Here is a 27288-nt window from a genome sequence, read left to right as displayed (position 1 = left end):
CCAAAACATCTGGAGAGCATCAGGCTGGCAAATGCTGTTCTATACAATTATGTATTTAAGAGGACAGACTGGGAAGTAATACATTTATTTTTAATGTACTAGAATTTTTAATTTATAATGTACAGTATTTAATGTGGTTGCATAAAAAGGTGAATTATAGTTAAAGGATGTCTTAAACCCAAGATAGCAGGGAACCAGGTAAATATATTTCAGGAGTGCACAGAGCCATGCGGCAAGGTATAGCAAAAAGCGATCCACTTCGAGCGGCATCATGCAGGAGAGAGATAAGTTAAGTATTATCTGAACTGTACAATGAGATGTTTTTAAGTGCTGTGGGCAGGGAAGCAGTGGTGCTGGAACTATAGGTTTTAAACAGGAGGAATTAATATATTTTTTTCAAATGGGGTAAGCCCAACTTGAGTTGCAGCTAATTAGAATAGAAGAAAAAAAATCCGATTTTATATTTAAAGTCATGAGCACTTTTTAGAGGGCAGGCAGCAGCCTAGGAGGGCCTTCTCAGTGGTGGCCCCTAAGCTATGAAACTCCCTCCTCACAGTGGTGTGCCTGGCCTCTTCATTACGCAGCTTCTGGAGAATGAGGAAGACACACTTCTTTACCTGGCCTATTGACACTTGAGGTGTATGTTTTTAGGACCCACTTTTTATTGTTTTAAACTGTTTTTTAATGTTGTGTTTTAATCTTGTAACCTGTCCTGGGGACCTTAGGAAAAGGATGGGAAGTAAATAAATAAATAAATAAATAAATCCCTCAACTGCTGCAGTACGGTAGTATAGCTATACATACCAGGGGTTGCAACACTTAATAAATTAAACTGATCTATTTTTACAACTGTTGATCAACTAAAAGCATGACCTGATTGATCAAGCAGATTTATTTTTTTAAAGTGTGTATACTTAAAAACCTGTACATGATAAAGACCATCTTAAAAGAGGCATAGGATGCTACTGCCTTATAGAAATCCAGACAGTTGGTCCATCAGACCGAACGTTCTCAGCCCTAACCTGGAGATGGAACCTGGCATGTTCTGCATGCAAAGCAGATGTTCTACCCCTGAGGTGCAGCCCTTCACCCTTTCTCTACCCCATGAAGGAATGCCTCAAAGATGCAGGTCATCTAAAAATGCTGAGTATGTTTTTGCTTCAGAATGATTGCTTAACCTCACATGCAGACTGAATTGGTTTAAAACACAAGTGACTGAAGAAATCCTAGTCAATTTAACCAGGAAGTTGCCTTAATACTTGCCAGGAAGTGGCGGAGTCTGCTTATCATTTCTCTCCGTTACAGATTCTTCCAGTGATTTGGAAATTGTGGGTTCCTCTACATTTTTCACAGGTGTGGAGACTGCTCCTGGCTTTGCTATTCGTTCATCATCTCTACTTCGGAGACTAAACCAAGAAAAAACAAAACTTCATTTAAAAATCTTCAACAGTAATTCCACCAAGGAAATCTAGAGAATCAAGTAGTTGTAGATTACACCCGTCATAAAAATAGTATGCAGGTGACATTGCTCTGAGGATTTCCTGTGGAAATGTCTAGCACAGATTAGGCGAGATCCTCAGAGATGCAGGCACTAATTGCTACAGACCTCACTTTGGCAAACCTGTTTCACTCCAAATGTTTCTGGGATCTAATTCCGAACAGTCCCAGACAGCATGGTCAGTGGGTCAGGGATGGTGGAAATTGTTGTTCAGCGGCATCTGGAGCTCCCCCACCGCCCGCCCAGGTTCCCCACTGCTGGGTTAAGGAGACAGTGTCAAGGGGGCTGGGAAATGGCTCCTGTGAGAGAAGCTGGAACTCTGCAGGCTCAAATTCCCACTCAGCCACAAAGCTCACTGGGTGACCCTGGAGCAGGCTTGTCTCTCAAGTCCAGCTTACATCACAGGATTGCGTTAGGAAAAATGGGAGAAACCCTGTTCTCCTTTGGAGGATATACAGAACAAACCATTTTTAGAAAGTCACACAGATTTACTTCCCACCCCCTGCCAAACCTAACTTAGATATAATGAGTAACTAAATAAGAGAAAACAATACTTGTTTTGATATGCTGATACAATTGTCCCCCACCATAAATGACTAGCAAATTTCCCGAAAGGAGAGACGAAGTGCTTTCTTTGCCACCATGCAATCAATCTGCTACAGCTAGATGGCACCGCTGCCTCAATATCCAGACTGCAAACAGCAGTAAGTCATTGGTTGGATGGCCGGGCCTGAAGTCAAGCACAGCTTTTGTAAACACAGCAGTTTTTCTGAAGAGGAACAGAGCTGCCACCAAGTTATGCCAGATGGGTGGGGTATAAATAATAAACTTTATTATTATTATTATTATTATTATTATTATTATTATTATTATTATTTTATTATTATTATCATCCTCATCATCATGCACGGTGGGGAGGCATTCAAATACTAAGCACCAATTATTTGATTCGACGTTTAAAGAACCCAAAGACTATGCGACAATGTTATTAATACTGTATACACATCGAAGAAAAAGCACTTCATGCAGGAACGCCTTGCGATTTTGAAAACAAATGCTAAATGCTTAACAGCTAGAAGAAGTGACGTTTATAGGCAAAATCCATTATAATAAACACAAGGAAATACAAAAACCACAGCACAATGTTGTGGTCACTTCCTCTTCCACAGTTTGCAGTTAAACATACTGGGGTCCCAGCCCCATCCTGCTGCATGGTTCTTTGCTCAAACCCTACATTGCTACTGCTCTTGAAGTAGGGACACACATAGCATGACATCATCATTACAAAAGTAAGCTTTGTCACATTGCTCGGGGGACTGCGGGGGGGGGGGGGGCACACACATCATCTACCCCAGGGCTGCATTTCTGAACGGTCCTCATTCTTTTTGCTGCATGTGGTTCCACTGGAGAAACTGCACATAGAATTATTGTAGCTACTGAAATCTAAAAGGAGGACCCAACATCTGATGCCTCTTTTGACTCCCAACTCCCTCTCCAACCCAACCATCTAATTTTTGGACTTCAGCTTGCTTTACGCAAAACACACAAAGCTGCCTTAGAGATGAATCCCACAACTAGACTACCAAGCTCAGCATTTATTCACCTTTTTTTTGTTTCTTAAGCATATACCACAATGGAACCCGAGGTTCCCAGGTCTTCTATCCAAGCATTGAGCAGACTCAGACCTGTTTAGCTTCAGCAAAGTGGTAGTCTCTAGTTCCTTCAGATAAATCATCTTATTTGTGGTGGATCTCAAAGAAAGGAGGTTGGGTGTCTTTCCAGGCCTGCTTAAAATACTATCTTGGCTGTTGGAAGTAGGGAGGTGAACCTGGCTGCTTGAAAATGGGGGAAGCTACAGCCCTCTCCCATGGGCAAGCCTATCCTTTAATCTAGAACATTTGTCTTCAGGTTGTGTGCTAGAACCCACACAAACCTAAAAAGGGAGTCATGCCAATGGGTTCACTGCATTTGCTTGCTTGTTTCAGCTGATGCAATGGAGGCCTGGGCTCCCTTATCTTTAATGCAGAAGAATGGTTGAAGATCACTAACCGAAAAGGGACCCAGAGCATCTCTCAGGTGGTGAGATTTGGTCTACTGACTGTAGGCTGCCAAACCTTACTTTGCAACCATGCACTCTTCCAGGTTTGGCTGGGTTGCTTGCTTCCCAGGTGAAAGTGTGATGGCTGCTGTCCTTAAGCTGTACAACTAAGTGATTTCTTAAAATATTGAAGCGTGAAGTACTGCTTTGTCTAACAGTACTTTATCGACCTCAGCCTCTTCTCTTCCACCCACCTCTTCACAGCCTCGTAATTATTTGATGTTATTTATGTGAATGACATTTGGGAAGTCATGACTTCACAGTCCATTTGCTTTCATACCTTCAATCTGACAATGTCACAGAGAGGAAGTGCATCGCAGGACTGCCGGAAAGCAGGCACCCCGATACCAACAGTAAGAACCTTCCACAAAGGAATGAATGGGAAGCAGCTGACAGTTCCTGTACATCACTGGCAGCTCCATGCATCCAACTGCAAACCATGGTTTGGCTATTTGTGCCTGAACGTGGGGCTCACTCTTTCCCCCTCAGCCACTGCACACTTCCAATTCTCTCCCTCATTTCCTTGCTCTCACGTAAACCATAATTTTGTTGTGACAGGAAAGCAAAGCAAAATATAGTCTGTACCCCAGTTCAGATGTTAATGACTAACTGTGATGTGCACAAACAAAGGAAGTGAAGGAGGGAAATGAGATGTTTGGCTGCACCCATTCGTGAACTAAGCCACTGTGCCTCTTAGAAACATACGTTGAGGTTGGAAAGTTCATTTTTTTAAACCCCACCATGCATATGCTTTGAAAATTTCTTTTTTCTTTTACTGTCATGGTTTTTATGGCCTTTGGCTACAACAGTAAGAATGACTGAGGTAAATTAAGGAACAAGATGGTAGACTCTTGCAGGTAAACAGTACTAGAATAGTGGTTCAATTCCTTCCCAAATGCACTGGACAAGGAAGCCCCAAATCAGAAAGGCAAGGTATAGCTTTCAACAAGGAAAATAAAGATGCAGTCAAAGTCCCCCCCCCCCAACGCAAGAATGGCAGCTCATCCCAATTTTTTGAACTTTCTAGTAAGCATTCAGCTTTCCCAGTTTTTAAGATACATGAAGTGTCTTGACACTCTCATTGTTCCTGGGTGACAGAATGCTGTTAAAAATTACAGCTGCATTTCCCATGAGTCATCAAAGGTGTTATTTCGCTGTGTATGTGTTCTGCCAGTATTGCTTTTACTTCTAACATCTGTGCTGTGTCAGGAAGGGTTTTTTTATATATAAAAAGGATGCTTAATGCTGCAGCATTTTAAAATAACCTTCAGTCACAAAAAGTGAAGTCAGCTTCATGTTTGTTTCATCAGTGGCAGCTCATTTCTTAACAAATTTCCGTCCTGCCAATCAAATGCACACAATTCAGACACACAACACTCCCCATTTAATCCTTGTATGTTCCCAGTGTCACAAGAATGTGAATGGCACCTGAGCCCTGTCCACAAGAACACTTTCTGCCTCTTTCATAAGTCTGTGTGAAACCTCACGGGTGCCTTTTGGGACTGGTGGGCAAAAGCTCTTTTACTGGAGGAGATGGTTTCCAAAAAATGGTTCTGCCACAGATGATAATTCTGAACACCCACAAGAACTGCCTTTCCCAAGACAAGCCATCTAGCCCAGCTTCGTGTCTCCAGCAGTGGAGAGCTAGATGCCAATTTCTAATAAAGCACCTAAATAGAGCAAAAAGCTGAAAGGAATCAAGACAGATGAAGAGACTTAAAAAATATTTCAGTTTTATAGATCACCTTCTGAAATGGATAACAACTCAAATATCAAATTAAAAAAATACTGAACAATCCTGAACACAGAATTTTTACAGCACAAAAACACAGCTCTGCAATAGCAGCAATTACCAATAAACCATGGTTATCAGTATCTCTACAAATGAGTCTCAGATCAAGTCTAAAAAGCTGTCTCTAGATGCCTGTCTCAGGCCTTTGAAGGTAAGAGTCCATTAAAGCCAGAAGACAGGAAGAGGACAAGGCTGAGGCTCACAAACAGCACCCAGGGACTTCCCCACTGCCCGCTCATTTATTAGAATATTTGTATAGTTGTATCATTAAAAATGTCAGTGCTGTTTGCAGCAATAAAAAATAAAACCATAAAAATTTAAAAACAGACATCAATTAACCATTGTGGAATGATGTATTCTTAATTGCTGGCACAGGCCTGGCAGAATAGAAATCTTTTCAGCAGGCACTTAAAAAGGGCGGCATTAGAATCCAACAGCCGCTTGCTAAACACATAATAAATGTCACAGCAAAGTGATGTTGTAACACCACCAACCAAGTGTGAGCTAAGCAGACTGCCTCGGATAGGGAGTTTCATAACCTTGGCATTGCTACCCTCTTGTGCTTTAAAACCAGGTGAATCTCTCAAGATGGTGGAGCAAGGAGATGGCAGTGACCATTTTAAGAACATCCAATTGATGTGCAATCGTGGATGCAGGGGTCCTTTGGGACCCAGAAGAAGGTGTAACAGGGGCAGGGCATAACAGGGGGGGCACGCTTACAGGCGCTCCACCGACGCATGTGGGAGCCGGGAAAGGGGGGTTGGACCTTAACTGTAGAGCAGGGGTGGAGAGCCAGGGGCCCTCCAGGTGCTGTCAGACTTCAACTCCCACAATTCCTACTTGCCATGTTGGCGGGGGTGACATCTGGAGGCCACAGGCTCCCCATCCCTGCCACAGAAGACTTTAAAAGTAACACCTAGCACCTAGAACTGGGTCCAGATACGAATAGCAAAAGAAATGGGTGGGAAATGAATCTGCAATATTAAAACATGAAATACTCGCCAAATGGCCATTTCCACCTTTAATCTGGGGAATGGTTTGTGTTAGCCCCCCCACAAAAGCAAGCACATGTGTTTGAGTGTACAAGTCAAAACAGAGATTGTATACAAGCACAAACCTGAAATCTCCTCCCTCTCAGGCTACATACAGAAGCGTCATTACTCACTCCTGTCTCGCTTGGGCTAACCAGAGCAAGCCAGACACAAACAAACAATGCAAAATTCAGGCAGTTTAACATTTTGTAGGTAGGTTATGCCTGTGGCGTCAAGCCTCTGGGTTCCATTAATTGCTGCACCATGCAACTACATAGCTGGCCTGCCATGCACCTAAATACTGCACACATATTCCCAAGCGTCTAGTCTACTATTTTGTTAACAAGTCAATTTAAAATAGTACAAGGCTACCATCACCTGCCATTGCTGGGCTGCTGTGGAGAATGTCTGGAATGGTCTGAAGGCTCTGACCTCTGGTCAGGAGATCGTGAACGACTGCGGCGGGGCCTGTCATGTGATCGGTTGGAATGATCGGATGCCAGCGACTGAATTTCTGAAATGTCTGTTAAATAAAAGTTGTTTTTTCATGAAATGATTTATAAAAAATGATGACATGACCTGCCCAAAAATGGATATAAGGTTTTGCAGAACTTATTATATGAAGTGTATTGGACCATCTACACCCCCCCAATCACTTGTACTGGCTAAATTTGCATATAATGCTAAGCCATGGTGTGGGCGTGTTTAACCATGGTTTCAACAAGCCACAAGTTGCCTCACAAGCTTCCTTCTTCAAAGCTTTGTCTGCTTCCCAGCTGCTCTTGCCTGGTGCTTCTGTAGCTTGGCAAGCATCTGGTGTGGGATGGCCAGGGATACTATAGTTAAGCGAGACTGTTGCGTTTGAACGTAAATGCTAAACTGTAGTTAAAGTAAGTGACCACTCATAAGCCAACAACAAACCATGGCTTCACATTGTGGTTTGTTTGGCAGAAATCAGGCAATGGTTCGTCTGCTGGGCTGTGTTCAGATGTTCAAACAAGCCACTTGTTGGTGAAACAAACCATGGCTTTGCATTATGTGTGAACTACAATTCTACTTGTGCAATACTGAGAAACCACTGATATATATTTTTAAAGGCATGCAATTCTAATGACCAATGTTTGTACCAGCTCAAAAACCCACCCCCCATCTCCCTTGTCTAAATACACACTCCGAGTCTTGCTACATTTAACATTTTACATCTTTGTGGAACTGGAATATAACAACAACCCTGTTTCTACCTTTAAAGACAAACAGACCCATACTCACCATCTCTTTCTGAAGCATTGACTGAGTGAATACTATCAGAAAGATCTGGGACATTCAGCAAAGTTGCTCGTTCATCCCTTTGAACCACCATCTTCAACTTGCCCTTTGACCTTTCTATTAGGGTCTTGGCATCTGTCAATGACATATTTTCTGTGACTGTTCCGTTTATCTGCAACAGAGCAAAAGGACTACTGATAGGAACCGAACAGAAAGTCAGCAGTTTCGCCTTGATGGCAACTTTGAAGACTAGAGGGAAAGGAAGGAAGAGACAAGACAGACAGACAAAAGCCTGATTGCTCACTCTGGCTGTGGTGGCATTTGACCAAGTCATACTCAGAACAGACCCTTAGAAATAAATGAACTTAAGTCCACTGATGGGTATGCTTTGAACATGTCTTCATTGGATACCACATTACAGAGATGATGTGACTTGTGCTGGGTTGGAGGGGAGATGGGTGCACTTTAAATACTCAATCTAGGGCACCAGCCAAAGGGTAGGAAACTACACACCTGGTTTATGGAAATCACAATCACGCTCTGAAGCTTAACATAATCATTGCATTTGAGTACCTATAGAAGGAATTACTGTAATTACGTGACTCAAACACCAAAGGAATGGGAGAACCCACTCCAGTGCCATAATTATGCCAATGGGATTCAGAGATTTGTCAATGATTTACACTGAATAGTCAGCAAGGGACTAATATCCTCCGGCCAAGATGATTTAGCTCCTCAAGCTCTTGTCCAAAGCAAGGTTGCCTACAGGCAGTTCAGTCTTCCACATGTGGAACATCCCTACTGTGCTCTACAAGGGCTTGGCAAATGGTCCCCAACACTAGGCTTTTGCTGCCACGACTTGGCAGACAATGACATTTTGCTATATACCAGCCTTTGCCATTTGGACTACAACTCCCATTGACCCCGGCCAGCACAGCTGTGCTAGTTGCAGGTTGATATATAGGAGCTTACATTCACCCTCTTTTTAATCTTCTGCTCCAGTGAATCAGGATTGGTCCCTTTAAAACCATCAAGTTACCAGGAAACCGGGTGTGTAAAAGTGTTCTCTCCTTCATCAAACAAAAAGAAAAAGAAGGGGGGCCACATTTACTGTACCTTCAGTACGACGTCACCTTCCTGAATATTGCCATCTCTTGCTGCCAGACTGTCTTGGGATATTTCTTTCACAAATATGTGGCTGGCTAGGCGCAATCCATATTCTGTTTCGAATTAAAAGAAAATAAATGCATACCTGTTGTTAACAAGCATTTTCAGGGTCCACCACCACTGCTCCCATAAATTCAATCTTTCTGTGCTGGGACACAGAGAGAGCGTTGCCAGGAAATAAGAGACAGTAAGTATAGCTTAATGTTTTCAAGTCAGCAGGCTGGAAGTGGTGACTCCTCTGTGCTGGAAGCGGGGCGAGGAAAGTCCTTCACAACACTGATTCCCTGCCCCTACCCTGTGCCAACATACGGGAAGAGTCAAGGATGTATTGGGGTTTCCTGATGCAGCCCACACTACAGCTAAAAGGTGGAGACCCCATAAGCATTGCTATGGCTCAGAAAGCATAAGCCCATCCCTGACCTTAACTAAAAGCATGACTACCTGAGCTTTTCTGCAGGTGGCTTGTTTAGCCCATTAATGTTTTCTCAGATTGGCAGAGGTTCTCCAGGGTTTCAGGCACAGAAGCAGCGGCATGCAGTGACATTTTTCATTGCAAAAGGGGGTTGGACTAGATGACCCTTATGGTCCTTTCCAACTGTATGTTTCCAAGAGTCTCCATGCATACCTTGCCATTGGTACTGTGGGGATAGCAAAACTGGCCTGTCTTACAAGGCTGCTGCACAGATTATGAGAATGTTTGCACCTGAGGCCCTTCATACACACAGTGTTGTGTTCATTTTCATTCAGAAAGGCTCTCCCCATAAATGTGAACTCTCTAGTGGGCTTTCGGCTCCTTAAAATCCATTCGGGCTTTTCCAGCCATTGATAAAAGGCCTTCCCCCCTCAGCTTTCACCCCTCAATGTGTGTGTATGTGTGTGCGCCCACACAACCGCACCACTGCTTTTCTTCAAGTATTTCTTTGATTGCCATTAGAATGTAATGTTTGTATTCAAAGAATGTCTTCCTTTGTTAAAAAGTGGGGGAGGATTTAAGCAACCTTTCCATTCCCAGTGGCTACAGACACAAAGAGCTCCTTCGGGACACCAAAGAGCAATTGCCTGTCAACCTTCTCAATAAATGTAAAAACCTGGATGCTGGAGCCTTGCTGCCTCTTTGTGGGAAGGGGGCAGGAAGGCTCTGGGACCCCGAAGGAGCATTTCACACCCCCCCCCCAAGTTGCTTGGCCTGAGATGGGCTGGGAGAACTAACCCTAACCTGCCTGCCTCCCCTGCAGAGCACACAAGCTGGTGAGCGCCCCACACCCCCACCAGGTTACCTCGTCTTTGGGGAGGAATAAAGAGGAAGGGGGGAGAATAAAGCGCCTCCGCAGCTGACAGACATGCACACTTGGCCATCCTTTTCACAGCGCCCATTGCTAAACAGGTCTCCTATGCTCCACCTGCCCTCTTGGATCCACCAAGTTGTGCCACACCTCAGCAGCGCATGCAGACAGAAGCATTTCTTCAACCAACTCTCTCCAACCAACTTTCTAACTAAAGTATACCATGCACAGTCTGGGAGTCATTTTGGATTCACAGCTGTCCATGGAGGCACAGGTCAATTCTGTGTCCAGGGCAGCTGTCTCCCAGCTCCATCTGGTAAGCAGGCTGAGACCCTCCCTGCCTGCGGACTGTCTCGCCAGAGTGGTACATGCTCTGGTGATCTCCCAACTTGGACTACTGCCATGCGCTCTACGTGGGGCTACCTTTGAAGGTGATTTGGAAACTACAACTAATCCAGAAAGTAGCTGCCAGACTGGTGACTGGGAGTGGCCGCTGGGACCATATAACACCAGTCCTGAAAGGGCTACATTGGCTCCCAGTACATTTCCAAGCACAATTCAAAGTGTTGATGCTGACTTTTAAAGCCCTAAATGGCCTCGGCCCAGTACAGTGGTACCTCCGGTTAAGTACAGTGGTGCCCCGCAAGACGAATGCCTCACAAGACGAAAAACCCGCTAGACGAAAGGGTTTTCCGTTTTTGAGTTGCTTCGCAAGACGATTTCCCCTATGGGCTTGCTTCGCAAGACGAAAACGTCTTGCGAGTCTTGCGATTTTTTTTCACTCCCCCCCCCTTTTTCTAAGCCGCTAAGCCACTAATAGCCTTTTAGCCGCTAAGCCTTTAATAGCCGCTAAGCCGCTAAACCGCTAATAGCGCTAATCCGCTAAGCCGCTAATAGGGTTGCTTCGCAAGACGAAAAAACCGCTAGACGAAGAGACTCGCGGAACGGATTATTTTTGTCTTGCGAGGCACCACTGTACTTACTTTGTTCCGGAGGTCCGTTCTTAACCTGAAACGGTTCTTAACCTGAAGCACCACTTTAGCTAATGGGACCTCCTGCCGCCGTCGCGCTGCCGAAGCACGATTTCTGTTCTCATCCTGAAGCAAAGTTCTTAACTCGAGGTACTATTTCTGGGTTAGTGGAGTCTGTAACCTGAAGCGTATGTAACCTAAGCGTATGTAATCCAAGGTACCACTGTATACTTGAAGAAGTATCTCCACCCCCATCATTCAGCCCGGACACTGAGGTCCAGCTTTGAGGGCCTTCTGGTGGTTCCCTCCCCGTGAGAAGTGAAGCTACAGGGAACCAGGAAGAGGGCCTTCTTGGTAATGGCGCCTGCCCTGTGGAATGCCCTCCTATCAGATGTCAAGGAAATAAACAACTATCTGACTTTTAGAAGACATCTGAAGGCAGCCCTGTTTAGGGAAGTTTTTAATGTTTGATGTTTTAGCGTGTTTTTAATATTTTGTTGGGAGCCACCCAGAGTGGCTGGGGAAACCCAGCCAGATGGGCAGGCTATGAATAATAAATTTATTATTATTATTATTATTATTATTATTATTATTATTATTATTATTTAGAAAGGAGGGAGAGGGACTTGGTTGAAGAAACACTTCGCTCTATGCGTCTGCACACTGAGCTGTGAGGCTAGGCTACCAAATCTGCCCCTTTCCTCCCTGTGAGTCAGAAATCGTTTCAGAGAAGACAGGGCCATCTCTCTAGGGCAGGGAACCTCCATGCTTTTTGGCTGCCTGTCTTCTCTACCCACCAGCACTCTTTGGGGAAAATGAATCGACCAGCCACCCAAATACCTCACCTGAACCAAGGGGGTTAGGTGTGTAAAAAAGGTACACACTTTAATACTCTAATTCACTGCCAGGAACATTGGGGACTAGGCTAGTCCCACTAGTCCAATGAGCACAGAAGGGTCTTTCCTGTCACCTCTTTGCTGCTCCTTTTAACAGAGAGGTGATGGGGCTTGAACTGGGAGTTTCTGCATGCTAAACAGGTGTTCCACCATTGAGATATGAGTCTTCTGTTCTGAAAGTTCATGTAGTAAATATCTAACTCTTTGGTCATGTTTGCATGTAACAGTAAGCCAAAACATGGTTGACCATGAATGAGCAAGTGCGCTGGCGCACAGAAGCAAAACAGAAGCCCCTTTGCGCCTTTCTCTGTCCTGCTGCTGCCGCCACTAAAAATGAAGCCATGGTTTGGCTTAGTGTCATGCATGAATCTGAGCTTGTGATTTCTCTCCCCTCCCCCCCATGCTCCACACACAGCAAACGATAGGCAGTAAGCCAAGCAAAAGCCTGGTTGTTTGCACTGAGACAAACAATGGGTCCAACTTCACACATAATGCTAAGTCAAAGCATGGCTTAGTTCTTGCAATCATAGCAGCAGCTCAGCTGGGAGAGAAACAAAGCATGTCACATGATTTTTTGCTTCATGAACCAGCATGCTTGCTTCTTCATGTTAATTCACAGTTTGTTATGTTCAAACGAGGCCTTTAAGTAGCACAAGTACCTCCAATTTTAGCCAAGGAAACTATCATTTGGGAGATACTATTATTACTATCCTTGCTACATCCTTATGACGGCTTGTTCTCTCCCTGCTATGTTAGACCTAAGCTTACAGAGTTGTACATCATTTGGGAAGGGTTAACACGACTTGATGTCTGTGACACTACATTCATTTTTTATAAGAGAAAAGGTTTAGAAAAATCTGAATGTTGCCAAAACAGTGCTGTACGGAAGTTGTTACTGGAATGGTAGCATCCAGCTAGAAGGCAGGGAATATTGTTACCTAACTATGAAATACTTAAGTTTTGAATGGCTCTGGATCTCAAATTTGCATAATTAGTGCAGCACGCTCTGTAACTGGTATGCAAAACACTGCTGTGAGATTGACTCCCGGGTCATTAACAGGCAGTCTGCAGTTTTCTGTATAATTGAGGAATGGCTGTATAGCGAGATTGTGCAAATTCATTCTTGGGAGAAGAAGCAATCAGAATAACCAAATTGTTTGCCAGCAATTTAGCAAGCTAAATTAGCATCACACTTTGTTCAGGTAAGCAAAACACCCCAAACTTGCATTAAAAAGTTTAGATGGTAAACGGGGAAATGTGAAATAGAGGACAAATCTGTTCCTTCTTTCCTATAAAGTTGTACATAGCAAGAACAATTGCTGTGTCAATCCCCAAGGAAAAGTTGCTTCAAATTTTTGATGGGTACTTTTTATTGGGCCAGGGTAAGTAGCTTTCAGTTTGAAATTCTTCCTGCGGAAAGAGTACTGTGCAATCGGAAAGCTTGCTATCTTAACCCTAACCAAGACAAGATCCAAAAAGAACAGAACAGAGATGGCTTAATGTTATGGAGGTGCAAGAAGAGGGGTTTACTCCTAATTTCCATCAGAAACTTCCAAAACACTATTCAGGAGATTAATCCCATAAAGCAAAATTAAACCTTCTGTGGAAGAAGGCTCCCATGCCAACTTAAGACTCCCCAAGCCTTAGGAAGAAGGGAAGCCTGGAGAAGAGAAGACCAAGGGGTGATATGACAGCCACATGGAAGATGAAGCAAGATTGTTGGCAAGAATTGTTGTACAGTGGAAAGAATGACCCTGGAAGATGTGGACTCTCCTTCACTGGAGACTTTTTAAAAGAAAAGTTGGATGGCCATCTTTCAGGGATTCTTTAGCTGTGATTCCTGCATTGCAGAGGGCTGGATTAGATGACCAGGGGAGGGGGGCAGTTCTCTTCCAACTCTACGATTCTATTGATTCTATGAAATGAAGCCCCAACCTCAAATTGTGCATACATCAAACCAATGTGCATACATCAAACCAATGAATGTGCATACATCAAACCAATGAAAAATGGTTTCTGCTTCCAAACATCTTCCTGCAGATACTATGTGTACCCTTCTTTGCAGTGTTAACAGGTGGCTGCACCTCTGTTGATATAAAGGGGCTTCCATGGCCCATGAGCACAGTTCAGATTCTACCAGCTCAACAATTGCGGGGAGACTTTCTCATCTTGCCTTGTAGCAGGACAAAATATGGGCAACTTTGCCCTCATTTAGGATGGTCATCCTCCCCAATCTGCCTTCCTCAACCGTACCCAGATGTAGAAACTAAACTCTCCTATATATATGCCAGACTTGAACCATTTCTCTCCAGAATTGCTCTTTCAAGCTAGTGGTAAGTGGCACACAAGAGAGGAGGAAAGACAACTCCCTCTTACTTCCTCTCCCAGGAAGCCAACTGACTCTCAAAGTACAACAAACAGATTATGGCTGATTGGCCAGTTAAAAAACCTCTTTGGGGCAAATGGATAAATGCAAACCTCCTATTTCCTTCTGATGCCGCCTTCCCTGACCTGCTGCCCTCCAGGACCACAACTCCCACCAAGCACCAAAAGGATATGGCCATGCTGATGAGAGTTGTAGTTAAAAGACCTGGAGGGCACCAGGTTGGAGAAGACTAATCCAAACTATTAAAGAGCATACACAGTTTAAAAACTTGTTTGGTTAAAACATGGCATGAGGTACAAGGTCAGGGAGCACTTTCTCTTTTGAGTCCTACCGCTGAGTCACAACATACCTTCATTCTTCCTGGATTTCACCAGTGTGACTTTTGTAGGTTTTGCGGGCTGGCTGGAAGTCACCGACCTCCTATCCGACCTCGGCGATAAACTTCTTTCCCTGCTTGCACTTCGGTCCCTCACCCAGCTCTTCTCGTGCCGCCGGCTCACACTTGAAGCTCCGCGGGAACTTCTGGGGTCGTGCGTATCCTCTTCATAGCTGTCCTCATCGTTTTCAGAGACCGGGTCTGGATCTGTCCGAGTTACCGGAATCTGAACTTTTTTCATTCTTCGGATGGTCTGCAACGTACAACAGTAATCCTTCACTTTCTGATAAAATGCAAACTACCTGCAATGTAAATCTAGAAAGTATAATGTTTTGAACATAAACATTTTGCATGCACCCTTCAGAATTTATAGTTGTGCTCATGCTAGTAATTTTCCTTCTGGCTTACCACCATAGTAGATTTCATTCTTATCTAGTGGTGGCAAACTGTTAACTCTTTTTGATTCTGGGGGGGAAATTCAGGAAGAAAATATGTAGTAATTGTTCATTTTATTCCATTTTCTTACCCCACCTTTCTGCTCCCAAAATACACTCAAGGTGGCTTAGAAAAACATTAAAACTTATACAGTGGGTCATATTCAAAGTAGACTCAGTGTAATAAATGAATGTATGTAACATGTCTATTGGTTTCAGTAGGTCTACTCAGAGCATGATTTAGGTGCACATCACCCAGTAAAAATGGGAACCATGGCCAAGTAAACCTTATTATCAAAGAAGGCATAAAACAGCAGACTACATTACAAAAGACTGGGAGACCAAAGGGTCACTTGCTTCCCAAAGGCCAAACCAGAATGCTTTGTCCCATCCATTCTGGGGAAGGAGCAGTAAGAGGCCAGAAGGTTATGTCCAGCGGAGTGATATCCCATCAAGTCAGAGTTGTGACTTTGCTGGGAAAACCCAGAATAGAGGTTTCCTGAATTCTGAGTAATACATGAGACCTCCCACACAGATATCTTTTAGTACACAAAGATTCCTCAAATCACAACAACAATAGACTCCTTCCGAAGCCCTTAAAGGTAAAGATAAAGGTACCCCTGCCCGTACGGGCCAGTCGTGTCCGACTCTAGGGTTGCGCGCCCATCTCACTTAAGAGGCCGGGAGCCAGTGCTGTCCGCAGACACTTCTGGGTCACGTGGCCAGCGTGACAAGCTGCATCTGGCGAGCCAGCGCAGCACATGGAACGCCGTTTACCTTCCCGCTATAAAGCGGTACCTATTTATCTACTTGCACTTAAGGGTGCTTTCGAACTGCTAGGTGGGCAGGAGCTGGAACCGAAAGACGGGAGCTCACCCCGCCGCGGGGATTCGAACCGCTGACCATACGATCGGCAAGTCCTAGGCACTGAGGTTTTACCCACAGCGCCACCCGCATCCCCCTATCCAAAGCCCTTACTTAATGCAAAGCATGAGTGCCTGTACAGAATAAGGAAATGGGATAGCCAACATTTTCATCAATATTTAGATGCCAAATGGGAGCCAAAAGGTAACTCTCAGCAGACCCCTGAAATGTTACAGAACACTGGAAGAAGAGGCAAAAGAAAACAGGATGAGCTGGCATCCTGGCGAGGAGGGAGACAGTGAAGAGCTGAAGTGCTCCTCCTCCACACACCAACCTCACTGTTCAATTGTGTGACAAAAAAAACACCACAGTGTGGACTTCAGTCATAAAGAAAAACATAATTTTGTGGAAATACCCTCCTGATATTATTGCAAGGAAGCTGGTAAATGTGGGTTGAACTGTTAGGTGGATTTGTAGCTGGCTGACTGACGGATCCCAAAGAGTACTCATTAAGGGTTCCTTGTCATCCTGGAAAAAGTGGCAAGTGGGGTGCCACAGGGTTGTGTCCTGGACCCGTTGTTGTTTAATGTCTTTATAAACAACTTGGATGAAGGAATTGAGAGGATGCTCATCCAATTTGTGGATGACACCAAACTGGAAGGGATAGCTAATGCCACAGAAACAGAATTCAAAATGTCCTTAACTGATTGGAGAACTGGGCGCAAGCTAACAAAATGAATTTCAATAGGGACAAATGTAAGGTTCTGCACTTAGGAAGGAAGAACCAGCTGCAAAAGTATAGGATGGAGGACACCTGGCTTACTAGCAGTACATGTGAAAAGGATCTAGGGGTCTTGGTGGACCACAAGTTGATGCAGTGTGATGCAGCGGGGGGCGGGGAGCTAATGCTATTCTAGGCTGCATCAAGAGAAGTCTAGTGTCCAGATCAAGGGAAGTCACAGTCCCACTCTCTTCTGCCTTAGTCAGACCACACCTGGAATACTGTGTCCAATTCTGGGCACAGAATTCGAGGAGGGAGACCAAGATGACCAAGGGTCTGGAAACTAAGCCTTATGAGGACAGCTTGAAGGAGCTGGGTGTGTTTAGCCTGGAAAAGAGGAGACTGTGAGGAGATATGACAGCCACCTGCAAATATCTCAAGGGCTGTCACAGGGAAGAGGGAACAAGCTTGTTCTCTCCTGCTCTGGAAGGGAGAACTCGAACCAATGGCTTCAAATCACAAGAAAGGAGAATCTGACTAAAGATCAGGAAAAACTTTCTGACAGTAAGAGCGATTCAGCAGTGGAATGGTCTTCCTCGTGTGGTCATAGACTCTCCTTCCCTGGAGGTTTTTAAGCGGAGGATGGCCATCTGTCATAGGTGCTTTAGCTGTGATTCTTGCATTGCAGGGGGTTGGACTAGATGACCCTTGGTGTCCCTTCCAACTCTATGATTCTATAATTTTAATTACCCCTAAAAGGGAGGGAAGAGAATGCAGAGATAAATATGAATGAATATGTGGGTCGGTTAGTTACATGTGCTTAAGCTTAGAATCAGCAGGGCATGGGAACCGTGAGACTGTGCTAAAGGCTTCATGGGCAAGACTGGTCTTGAGGAGGGTTTTGAAAGTAGTAAGAATGATGGTGTCACACAGGTGTTCTGGGAAGATTTAGGGCAGCTTCTCTCCCCCGCCCCCCCAGCACCACACTGAACACTTAAGCCTGAAAACTTCCAGTGGCCTTACTCACCTTGGCCCGTGTGGCCAAGCACCAGGGATGAGGGGAATTGCAGTCTGGCACCAAAGTCACTACCCATGGTCTAACGAAAAGCTTCACTTGCACCATTGTTTTTGAGAGACAATGGCATCTCTATAGAAGCCAGTTTCACAATGCTTTATGATTTGAAGATAGGTTCTTGAATGCTGCTTTTAAAAAAAAGCATTCTAAATTCTGCAGCAGAACAGGGAGACCATCTAAGGGCTTGTAGAATCCTGCCCTGCTATAAAAGAATACTTTTAAAAATCAAAACTACTGTCTTATCCATATGCAAAAACATGCCAACTAAGTTTACTAAAAGATTGATCAGTTAAGGTTGCATTCCAATGCATATTTTAATGGGTCTTACTTCCAAGTAACTTAGCGTAGGTCTGTACTGCAAAATTTCTTTGACAGCCCTCTCTCCCTCTCTGATGGAGCTGTGGTAGGGCGATGCACTGCACTGTGCTGTGTGATTGTTTTTGTCTGGCTATAACCTGCATTGGATCTCCTAATAAACTTGATTGATGACTGATTGATATACTTTATCACAGTCGAACACGGTGGCTGATAAGCTGTTTAAAAAACAGCACAAAGTTGTCTACGACCCCTAGATACATCCAAGCACACCATCCTTACCACTGTCCTCAATGAAGTTTTTCTCCACCCACCCAAAAAGGGAAGGGGGCATTCTCAGGTTCTGAGAAAGGGCAAAACATATAAAAGAATCCCATAATCTACAGACACTGCAACTTCATCAATATTTCAATGCTTGACAAGACTGCTGGAGTGGAAAGTGGCTTAGTCTCTCATAATGTGCTGTGTCAATAGGCATGCGATACAGACCTTTGTAGTATCGTTGGCAAGCCATCAAAACAAAACAAAAACCTGCTGCAGAGCAACACATTTGTCCTCAAAACTGAGGAATTCAACTTTCTTTCAGACTGAGAAAAGCACAAAGCTGTTTTTATGATCAAACGTAATTCTGAGGGTTAACAATATTCTTTGTGTACTCCAAAGCATAGTGTAGGAATGTGCATGGTGTTCTCTAAGCAACAACCAAGGATTTTTCAACTTCCATGAGGTTAAGCAGGGGAGGAAGGGGTAGCTTAGCCTACAGTTTATGATCATCTGCCTCAGACACTGCTTACATGAAAATTGTCAAGTGACCTAGTAAGCTAGATAAATAATCTGCATCATGCAGGTAAGACTTACAGGCAAAACAGGAGAGGGGGGAAATGATCCAAACATTGCCCAGAGCTACAGGTGACATTTGCAGAGATACATGCACAAACCCCTTTTACCCTCAGGCAACCCCACTCCTGTCTGCAAATATATAATCTGCCACATACTACCCAACACCTCCTCCTAGCAGTAAGATTGTTTGGGTTTCAAGCTCAGGATATCTTTCAGGCTTATACTTAAACAAGTCACAAGCAGCAGCAAAGATACTATCAAGCTCAACCTACTGGCTCAAGTCAGCCATCAGACTGCCAAATCACAAGTTGCTGTGAAAATTTGAATTGGGCAGACTTATAGCTAGTACTAACCTACCAACTACAGTCTGAAAACCCACTTCATCATGAAAAACCAAAAAGGGAGAGAAGGAAACCAGCGTGTGAGAAAAGAAGCAGCAGCACACAAGCCCAAAGCATACTTTTGACCCTCCAAACCACTGTTTAGTGTAGGCCTTTGACCCTTTGCTGCCTCTACCCCAGCAGAACACTTCAAGGTGGTCCATAGGCTACTGGCACCTGTATAGGTGGTTGGAGTCTAGGACTAAGTCTGAAGGTCAAGAGACATTCTATTCTTTGCTTCCCAGGCACGTTGAGGATAACAGGTCCGCCCCTGTAGTGAGCTAGACACCATGACAGATGCAGCTTGAAATGAGGTTTTCAATGTCATGCTTTGTAGGATCAGTTTCAGTTTTTGCAGCCTGGTCACTCTGACAAAATGTTTGCTAGTCATGGGAAATGTCTGGGTGGGTCCCAGGTGCAGTGACTGTGTCTTTGCATGAGGGGATGGTGCCTCTTGCCTTGAAGGAGGTGGGGGCAAGGTACCTGACAGGGTCACGGTGGCACAGTTGCAGGCCCTCTCAGAGGAAACAGATTATCCAGACCCATTGCAATCTGGGTTCAGCCCAGGCTCAGGATGGAATTGGCCTTGGTCGCCCTGATGGAGGATCTTACTGGAAGAGAGACCTTGCTGCTTCTACTTCTCATTAGCTTTTGAGATCACTGATGATTGTTATCCTCCAGGACAGCCTCTTGGAGATGCGTATCAGCTGCACCGTTCTGCAGAAGGTCCCGTCTGATCTCATGGGACGGGTGCAGAATTCAACGTAGCATGAGGGTTTTCTCAGCCCCCTGGTTCTTGAGGTATGAGGTGAAACAGGTAACTATTCTGTCCCCAATGCTATTTAACTTCTGTCTGACATCGTTGGGAGTAGGCATAAGGAGGTTTGGAGTGAGGTAACGTCTGCACTGGGAATGGCTGTGCAGGCCCTTGACCAGTGCTTGGATCCAGTGGTGTTCTAACAAACTGAGTCTGAATCTGGGAAGACAGAGGCTCTGTGGATCCATGAAGTTGGTAAGTTGTCTGCCCTGAAGGAGCAGGTGCAAAGTCTATGGGTGCTACGACATCCCACTGTACCACTGGAGGCACAAGTGTTCTTCATTACTAAAAGTGCTTTTCACCAGCTTTGACTAGCAGAACAGCTATGGCTATTCCAGGATCGGGACGGCTTGACCACAGCAATCCATGCACCGGTAACCTCATGATTTGATTGCTACAATGCGCTCTATGTGAGGAACAATGAGTGTGTTACGATTTCTCACACAATACAGCGTTGCAATTGTTTACCACAAGACAGACTGATCTATTGCTGATGACGGGTTGTTTTGCAGATTTAAGAAAAAGCTATCTATGCACTCTGTCTGAAAGAATAGCAGGAATCAATATAATTGCACCATGCAGTGGCAAATAGTATGCGCTGAGAATGAAGGAAAAAGCTGCTTGTTGAGGCATGAGAGGAAAGTAAAGCCATTCAATACCTAGGGCACGTGAAAAGCTAGGCACAATTCTGCCTTGCTATGAAGACAGACTAAGGAGAAGCAATGAATACTGGGGACCTGAGACTTTGGGGATGGGTACTGAGGCCTTTGGGACGCGGGTGGCGCTGTGGGTAAAAGCCTCAGCGCCTAGGGCTTGCCGATCAAAAGGTCAGCAGTTCGAATCCCCGCGGCAGGGTGCGCTCTCGTTGTTCGGTCCCAGCGCCTGCCAACCTAGCAGTTCGAAAGCACTCCCGGGTGCAAGTAGATAAATAGGGACAGCTTACTGGCGGGAAGGTAAACGGCGTTCCGTGTGCTGCGCTGGCTCGCCAGAGCAGCTTTGTCACGCTGGCCACGTGACCTGGAAGTGTCTGCGAACAGCGCTGGCCCCCGGCCTCTTAAGTGAGATGGGCGCACAACCCCAGAGTCTGGCAAGACTGGCCCGTACGGGCAGAGGTACCTTTACCTTTACCTTTTACTGAGGCCTTGCCCTCAGTGCTTACAGTTCCTTCGGTGATCTATAGAAAAAGGAGACACTGAGGACAGGATACTGGAGCCTCGGTCAATCTAGTGTCCTCCACTAGATTGATATTTTGGACTATAGCTCACATCAGCCCCAGCATGCCAAGTTTTATCATGATCTAACTCTCTAAGGGACGCGGGTGGCGCTGTGGGTTAAACCACAGAGCCTAGGACTTGCCGATCAGAAGGTCGGCGGTTCGAATCCCCGCAATGACGGGGTGAGCTCCCGTTGCTCGGTCCCTGCTCCTGCCAACCTAGCAGTTCGAAAGCACATCAAAGTGCAAGTAGATAAATAGGTACCGCTCCGGCAGGAAGGTAAACGGCGTTTCCGTGTGCTGCTCTGGTTTGCCAGAAGCAGCTTAGTCATGCTGGCTACATGACCCAGAAGCTGTACGCCGGCTCCCTCGGCCAATAAAGTGAGATGAGCACCGCAACCCCCGAGTCGGTCACGACTGGATCTAATGGTCAGGGGTCCCTTTACCTTTACTAACACTCTCTCTACATTTGAGTTTCTTCTCCTATAGCATCTCATATCCATCTTTGGATATATTCCTCTTCACGTTCTCTCCAAGGCTCTCTGTTGTTTGCTCACTGCATCCACACAAGCCCTGCTGTTCATTTTAGATTGCTCACCCATTGCATAGGTGGACATCCCCTTGGTCTTTTAAAATGGTATACTCTCCACAGTGCTTTACTCTATCAACTTGAATAGTGGTGGCGGGTTTTTTGCCACATGTCCTGCTTATGTGTATTTTAACATTTTAGTTAAGAGTACAAAATGAATGAAAAGCACAAATGAATGAAAATCTTAAACCTGATCAGGTTTCATCTGGGAACGGAGAAAGCTCTGCAGAGGAATTCTATGTGAACTCTGAATGTTCAGAATTCTGCAGAATACCTAGACATCCAAGGTTGAGTTTGCTTGGTTTGCACAACAACTCTAGCACAGTGCTAGCTGTAGAGTACCCGGAGCACATCCCAATGGATTGCTTACTTAAGCCTTGAGACATTTTTGCACATGTGCTATCCTGCTTGTCAATGCTGCCAAGGAGCAGGGTCACAGAGAGCCTTGTGTGGGCACAATTTAGACCTAGGCCCACTTTGCTCAGCAACACTGCCTTCAGACAATGTCCTGGAATGCTAGCTCTGCAAAGCAAACACATTCCTTTCCTGTTTCCAGCTCCCCTGCCTGAATCATCAAAGCTCCACCTCCCTGCTTCAACTTTGAACCCGCAAGTGCTGATAAGCAGATCAAACATGCAAACCTGTACCAAAAGGTTTAGAAGGCACAGTGAGGTTTCTGCACTGCTGAACATTTTGTGCCTCTGTTCCCTATAATCATAAGTCATATAAGTAAAAGTAAGGCAAAGGACCCCTGTATGGTTAAGTCCAGTCGAATTAGACTATGGGGTGTGGTGCTCATCTCTGCTCTCAGGCCGAGGGAGCCAGTGTTTGTCCATAGACAGCTTTTCCGAGTCATGTGGCCAGCATGACTAAATTGTTACTGGCACACAGAGGATGTGATGAGTGCCAGAGCACATGGAAACACTGTTTACCTTCCCACCACAACGGTACCTGCTTATCTACTCACAATGGTACGCTTTCAAACAGAGAGGTTGGCAGGAGCCGGGACAAAGAAGGGCTCACCCCGTCGTGCAGATACGAACTGCTGACCATATGATTGGCAAGCCCAAGAGGCTCAGTGGTTTAGATCACAGTGCCACCCACGTCCCTTGAGAGCTATATTCTGTCTTTCCCGCAACTAATGAATTAAAGGCAGCTCATAAAGCATGCTTGAACAATGCTGTTTTCAGTCTCAATTGGGGTAGGTTCTTCCACCTGAGTAACAGCCAACAGACTGACTTAAGCCCACATCTGATATGGAGCAAGAAAATGAAAATCCCAACCCTCTCTTTCACACTATGTTCCCCGACTCATCCATTATGGAGACAGGCTGAGGAATGGGCCCAGACTGCCTCTTCCAAAGATTGGCCTTTCTCCCTCTTCCTTCACGGCATGAGAAGGAACAAGGAAAGCTTCCCAATTATCTCAACACAGAAGCTGTGTTTGGTGTAGGTAAAAGAGCAAGGCTAAATAGTATTAGCCCAGGGTTGTAGAGGAAGGGCTGGTCCCCACTTTCTACCATTACTCCCAAGCGTTTCCGTGCGCTCTGGCTTCCGTCACGGTGTTCTGTTGCACCACAAGCGAGTTAGTTATGCTGGCTTTGACTGGACTTAACTGTCCAGGGCTCCTTTACCTTTACCATTTTTCTCCCAAGTGTATTCTTTAGCTGCTGTTCATTACTTGGCAGTAAATGCAGGAAGAAGTTCGGGGCTGCAATCAGTGGATACCATGGGAAGGCTAAGCATATCCCCTGTGGCCCCAGCTAGTAAGTAATCAAGTCTGCTTTAGGGTTTCATTTCCCCCCCCCCCCCCCGCTAAAATGTCTAGAGCAGCTCAAGCACACATAACTTTTTGCTAAAAGACGTTAGCTATTTTACAAGTTTTGTGCTATTGTATGACAGATGTCAATGAACCCACCATCAAGACTGCGATCATTTTGTCTGAGCAATTCTGGTATATGAATACTTTGCGCACACATCTAGGAGTATAGGATAAAGCACCAACTTACAATTTTGGCGTTTTTACCACTTTTCCTCAGCTGCTGAACAGCAAAAGCATGCTCCACATTATCCATAGAAACACCATTGACCATTGCAACACGGTCATTCTCCCTGGAAAAAAATTAAAATAAGTAGGAAGCTTGTTGGTAAATAGTAAAGAAAAAGCCTTGAAGAAAACAAGCAAAGCTTACTATTACTATGCTATATAGCCACTCCAACAGAGGTGCTTTGTGGATGCAGATCTTCTCTTCCACAAAGTTATCAGAATGTTTTGTCCGTAATATTCATCATGTGCTTCTACATTTCTGAAGTTCCTCTGCTATATTTTTAAAAGCTGATGCCACCAGCTCTGAGACTACAGACACACTTCCCCATCCCATAAACATTGTTAAGAGGGAGGAAATGGGCCAGCTGCAAGAGGACTGCACACTGCCTCCTCCAACGCTTGAACTTCTTTTGGGCCAATCACGACCCCTTTAAGTTCACACCAACATTAGCCACAGTCAATGGCAAACAGGGTTTCCTCAAACCTGTATTTGAAACTGGATGCAAAAACCAAGCTTAGGAGCAAATTGTGTTTGACAGTCACACCCATGCAGGCAATGGCAAACCATGGTGAAGTGAAGCAGGGGGAGGGATCGAGGATGCACAGAGAAGAGGGAAAGGAAAAAGGTCACAATCTTGCCATACATTTAAATCACATTTGTACCACTTTATTTCAGTCATGCTCTCCCCCAAAGAATCTTGGGAACTGTAGTTTACCCACCACACAGCTAAAATTTGTTGGGAATCTGTGTACGTGCAGCTACTCACACAGAGTCAATTAAGGTTTGGCAGACAGCCAGAAGGCAATCTGAAGGAGTAAGTCTGCCTGGTGATAACAGAGGCATGGAGACAGCTCCCTGATTGGTCAAGCTCTCTCAAGGGAGTGATAATTAACGGCCTACTAACTGGAATGTGTTAGTTCAGGAGTTCAGTGTAGGATATGAGTCGTGTATGAGAGAGCAAGCTAAAGATCCGTGTTCTGTTCCTGTAAATAGTCCACTGAATATAATAAACACAAGTTCCTGGTTCCTGCTTCATCTATCCTGTCTGCAGCCAAGTTGCCAATTGCTTCCATGGATTCTGCGTTTACTCTGCTAGCTCTGGCTAAGGTCCTGCAACTAGTCAGAAAGTTGCGAAACACCAAATAGGTTTTACCAATAAAATTCCCAGCACCGTTAAGCTACAACTCACTGGATTCTTTGTGGGAAGTCATAGGATTTAAATTGTGAGTATGTGAGTAAATTGTGAGTGTGTGAGTATGACCTCATTGAAGGAAATACGATCCTCGAGTCAAGCCTATTCCTTCAACAATGGTTAAGGAGAGGAAGAATTAATTTTACAGCAACACTTACAGGAACAGAGGATAAGACGATAAGCAGGAATAAACCATCCCCATACAGCTCCACTCCCCAAAATTAACTCACTGTAGTAGTCCTTCTGCGGGGCCTCCTTTGAGCACATCGGATATAACGATAGATGTTTCTCCACTCTGGAAGTGAGGATTATCTCTTCCACCAGATATTGCAATACCAAACCCAAATCCAGGAGCCTATGACAGACCAGAAAGAAGCTTGGATTACAGGTATCAACAAGTTCATGTAACAGATAATGTTTATACCATCTACAGTGGTACCTCGGGTTAAGTACTTAATTCGTTCTGGAGGTCCGTTCTTAACCTGAAACTGTTCTTAACCTGAAGCACCACTTTAGCTAATGGGGCCTCCCACTGCTGCAGCGCCACCAGAGCATGATTTCTGTTCTCATCCCGAAGCAAAGTTCTTAACCTGAGGTACTATTTCTGGGTTAGCGGAGTCTGTAACCTGAAGTGTCTGTAACCCAAGGTACCACTGTATTTCAAAATGCAGGTATCAGGATTTTGAACAAAGCAACAACTTTATACCAAGCAAAACATCCTGAGGCTCTCAGTGTTTTCAGTTCACAACCTGTTGCTCTCAGCCTTTCATTCTCTTCCTTCCTCTCAGAGACAGAAACCAGCCTATAATACATTCAATGTCACAGCATCCCCAAGACACGGATGCAAGACAGTGATAATCACAAATGGTCCAGTTCAGTTTGTAGAGGCTGCATTGTTTCTCTCTTTGACCAGTTTCCTTTTGCAATAAAGAGTCTCAAATCAACTTGACAAGAATAAAGTATGGCACATAAAAACAGTTTGAAATCAGAAAAGATTAATTTTTATAATGAAATATTTTTAGAATGTGTGATTATTTGACTGTTTGATTATTTGATTGTTGTTAGCCGCCCTGAGCCCGGCTTTGGCTGGGGAGGGCGGGATATAAATAAAATTTATTATTATTATTATTATTATTATTAGAATGAAAACACTTAACAGCACATAATGGATAACATGATCATCCAGTGATGTACTAATAAGGATCAAGTCCTACCCACCCCACTAAAAAGATGACCACCACCATAGGAAGCTACACTGGTAAACAGAAAGGTCTGGCACCTAAACAATGTACAGCCCTGTTTAGGGAAGCTTTTAATGTTTAACAGACTATTGTATTTTAATATTTTGTTGGAAGCCGCCTAGAGTGGCTGGGGAAACCCAGACAGATGGGCGGGGTATAAATAAATTATTATTATTATTATTATTATTATTATTATTATTATTATTATGTACCAAGTGAGTGAGTCTCCATGAGGAGGGCATTCCCCAGATGGGTGGGGTGGCACTACTGACAAGGCCCATTTTCATGAAGTCCCTTCCACAAGTCCCTTGGGTGAGGCACACAGAGAAGCCAGAACATTTAACTTGAAAACTAAGTGTATTTGATCTGGAGTTGTCAAAGCAAAAGGTGTGGATGCTACTTTTTTCTATCAAAGAGAAGACCATTTGAAGGTCATAATACAGGGGTCTACTCTAATTCTCCCTGATCTTAAAAGCTTTAGTACTTCCCCTTGAATTCCAATTAATTAGATCTGACTACAGACCTGCTGCACACATGGTTTGGACCAAACAGGCAACAGGAATCTTCTGTAGGGAAGGTGTGGCCAATGAGGCTCCCTCCTTATGTTGTGTACTACAACTCCCATAATCTCTGGCCACTGGCTATGGTGAAGAGGCTGACTGGAGTTGGAGACAGCAATATCATGCCCAAACGACAGGAGTTGCCATTTTAAACAAAGGGGCATGCAGGAAGAAGGTGCTCAAGCCTTGCTTGTTTTCAAGTTGGATGTGAAAACACTTGATCTCATCCACCAGTA

At 44.6% G+C, this 27288-nt stretch overlaps 1 protein-coding gene across 9 annotated transcripts in view; it reads right to left on the bottom strand.

Moving 5' to 3' along the window:
* TJP1 (tight junction protein 1) overlaps nucleotides 1-27288 on the bottom strand; it is a 324709-nt gene that overhangs the window by 36751 nt on the left and 260670 nt on the right. For all 9 annotated transcript variants that reach the window (XM_077918885.1, XM_077918886.1, XM_077918887.1 and 6 more), the window contains 7 exons: nucleotides 25482-25606; nucleotides 24021-24123; nucleotides 14738-15017; nucleotides 8802-8905; nucleotides 7689-7857; nucleotides 6798-6942; nucleotides 1264-1406 (listed from right to left, as the gene is read on the bottom strand). In XM_077918885.1, coding sequence (XP_077775011.1) covers nucleotides 1264-1406; nucleotides 6798-6942; nucleotides 7689-7857; nucleotides 8802-8905; nucleotides 14738-15017; nucleotides 24021-24123; nucleotides 25482-25606 — 1069 coding nt within the window. The remainder of the gene's footprint in view (nucleotides 1-1263; nucleotides 1407-6797; nucleotides 6943-7688; nucleotides 7858-8801; nucleotides 8906-14737; nucleotides 15018-24020; nucleotides 24124-25481; nucleotides 25607-27288) is intronic.

The sequence above is a fragment of the Podarcis muralis genome, chromosome 14 (assembly GCF_964188315.1).
Source record: "Podarcis muralis chromosome 14, rPodMur119.hap1.1, whole genome shotgun sequence".
NCBI classification, from domain to species: Eukaryota; Metazoa; Chordata; class Lepidosauria; order Squamata; family Lacertidae; genus Podarcis; species Podarcis muralis.
Note: the sequence above shows the minus strand (reverse complement) of the source record. Positions and strands in the feature narration are given on the sequence as shown.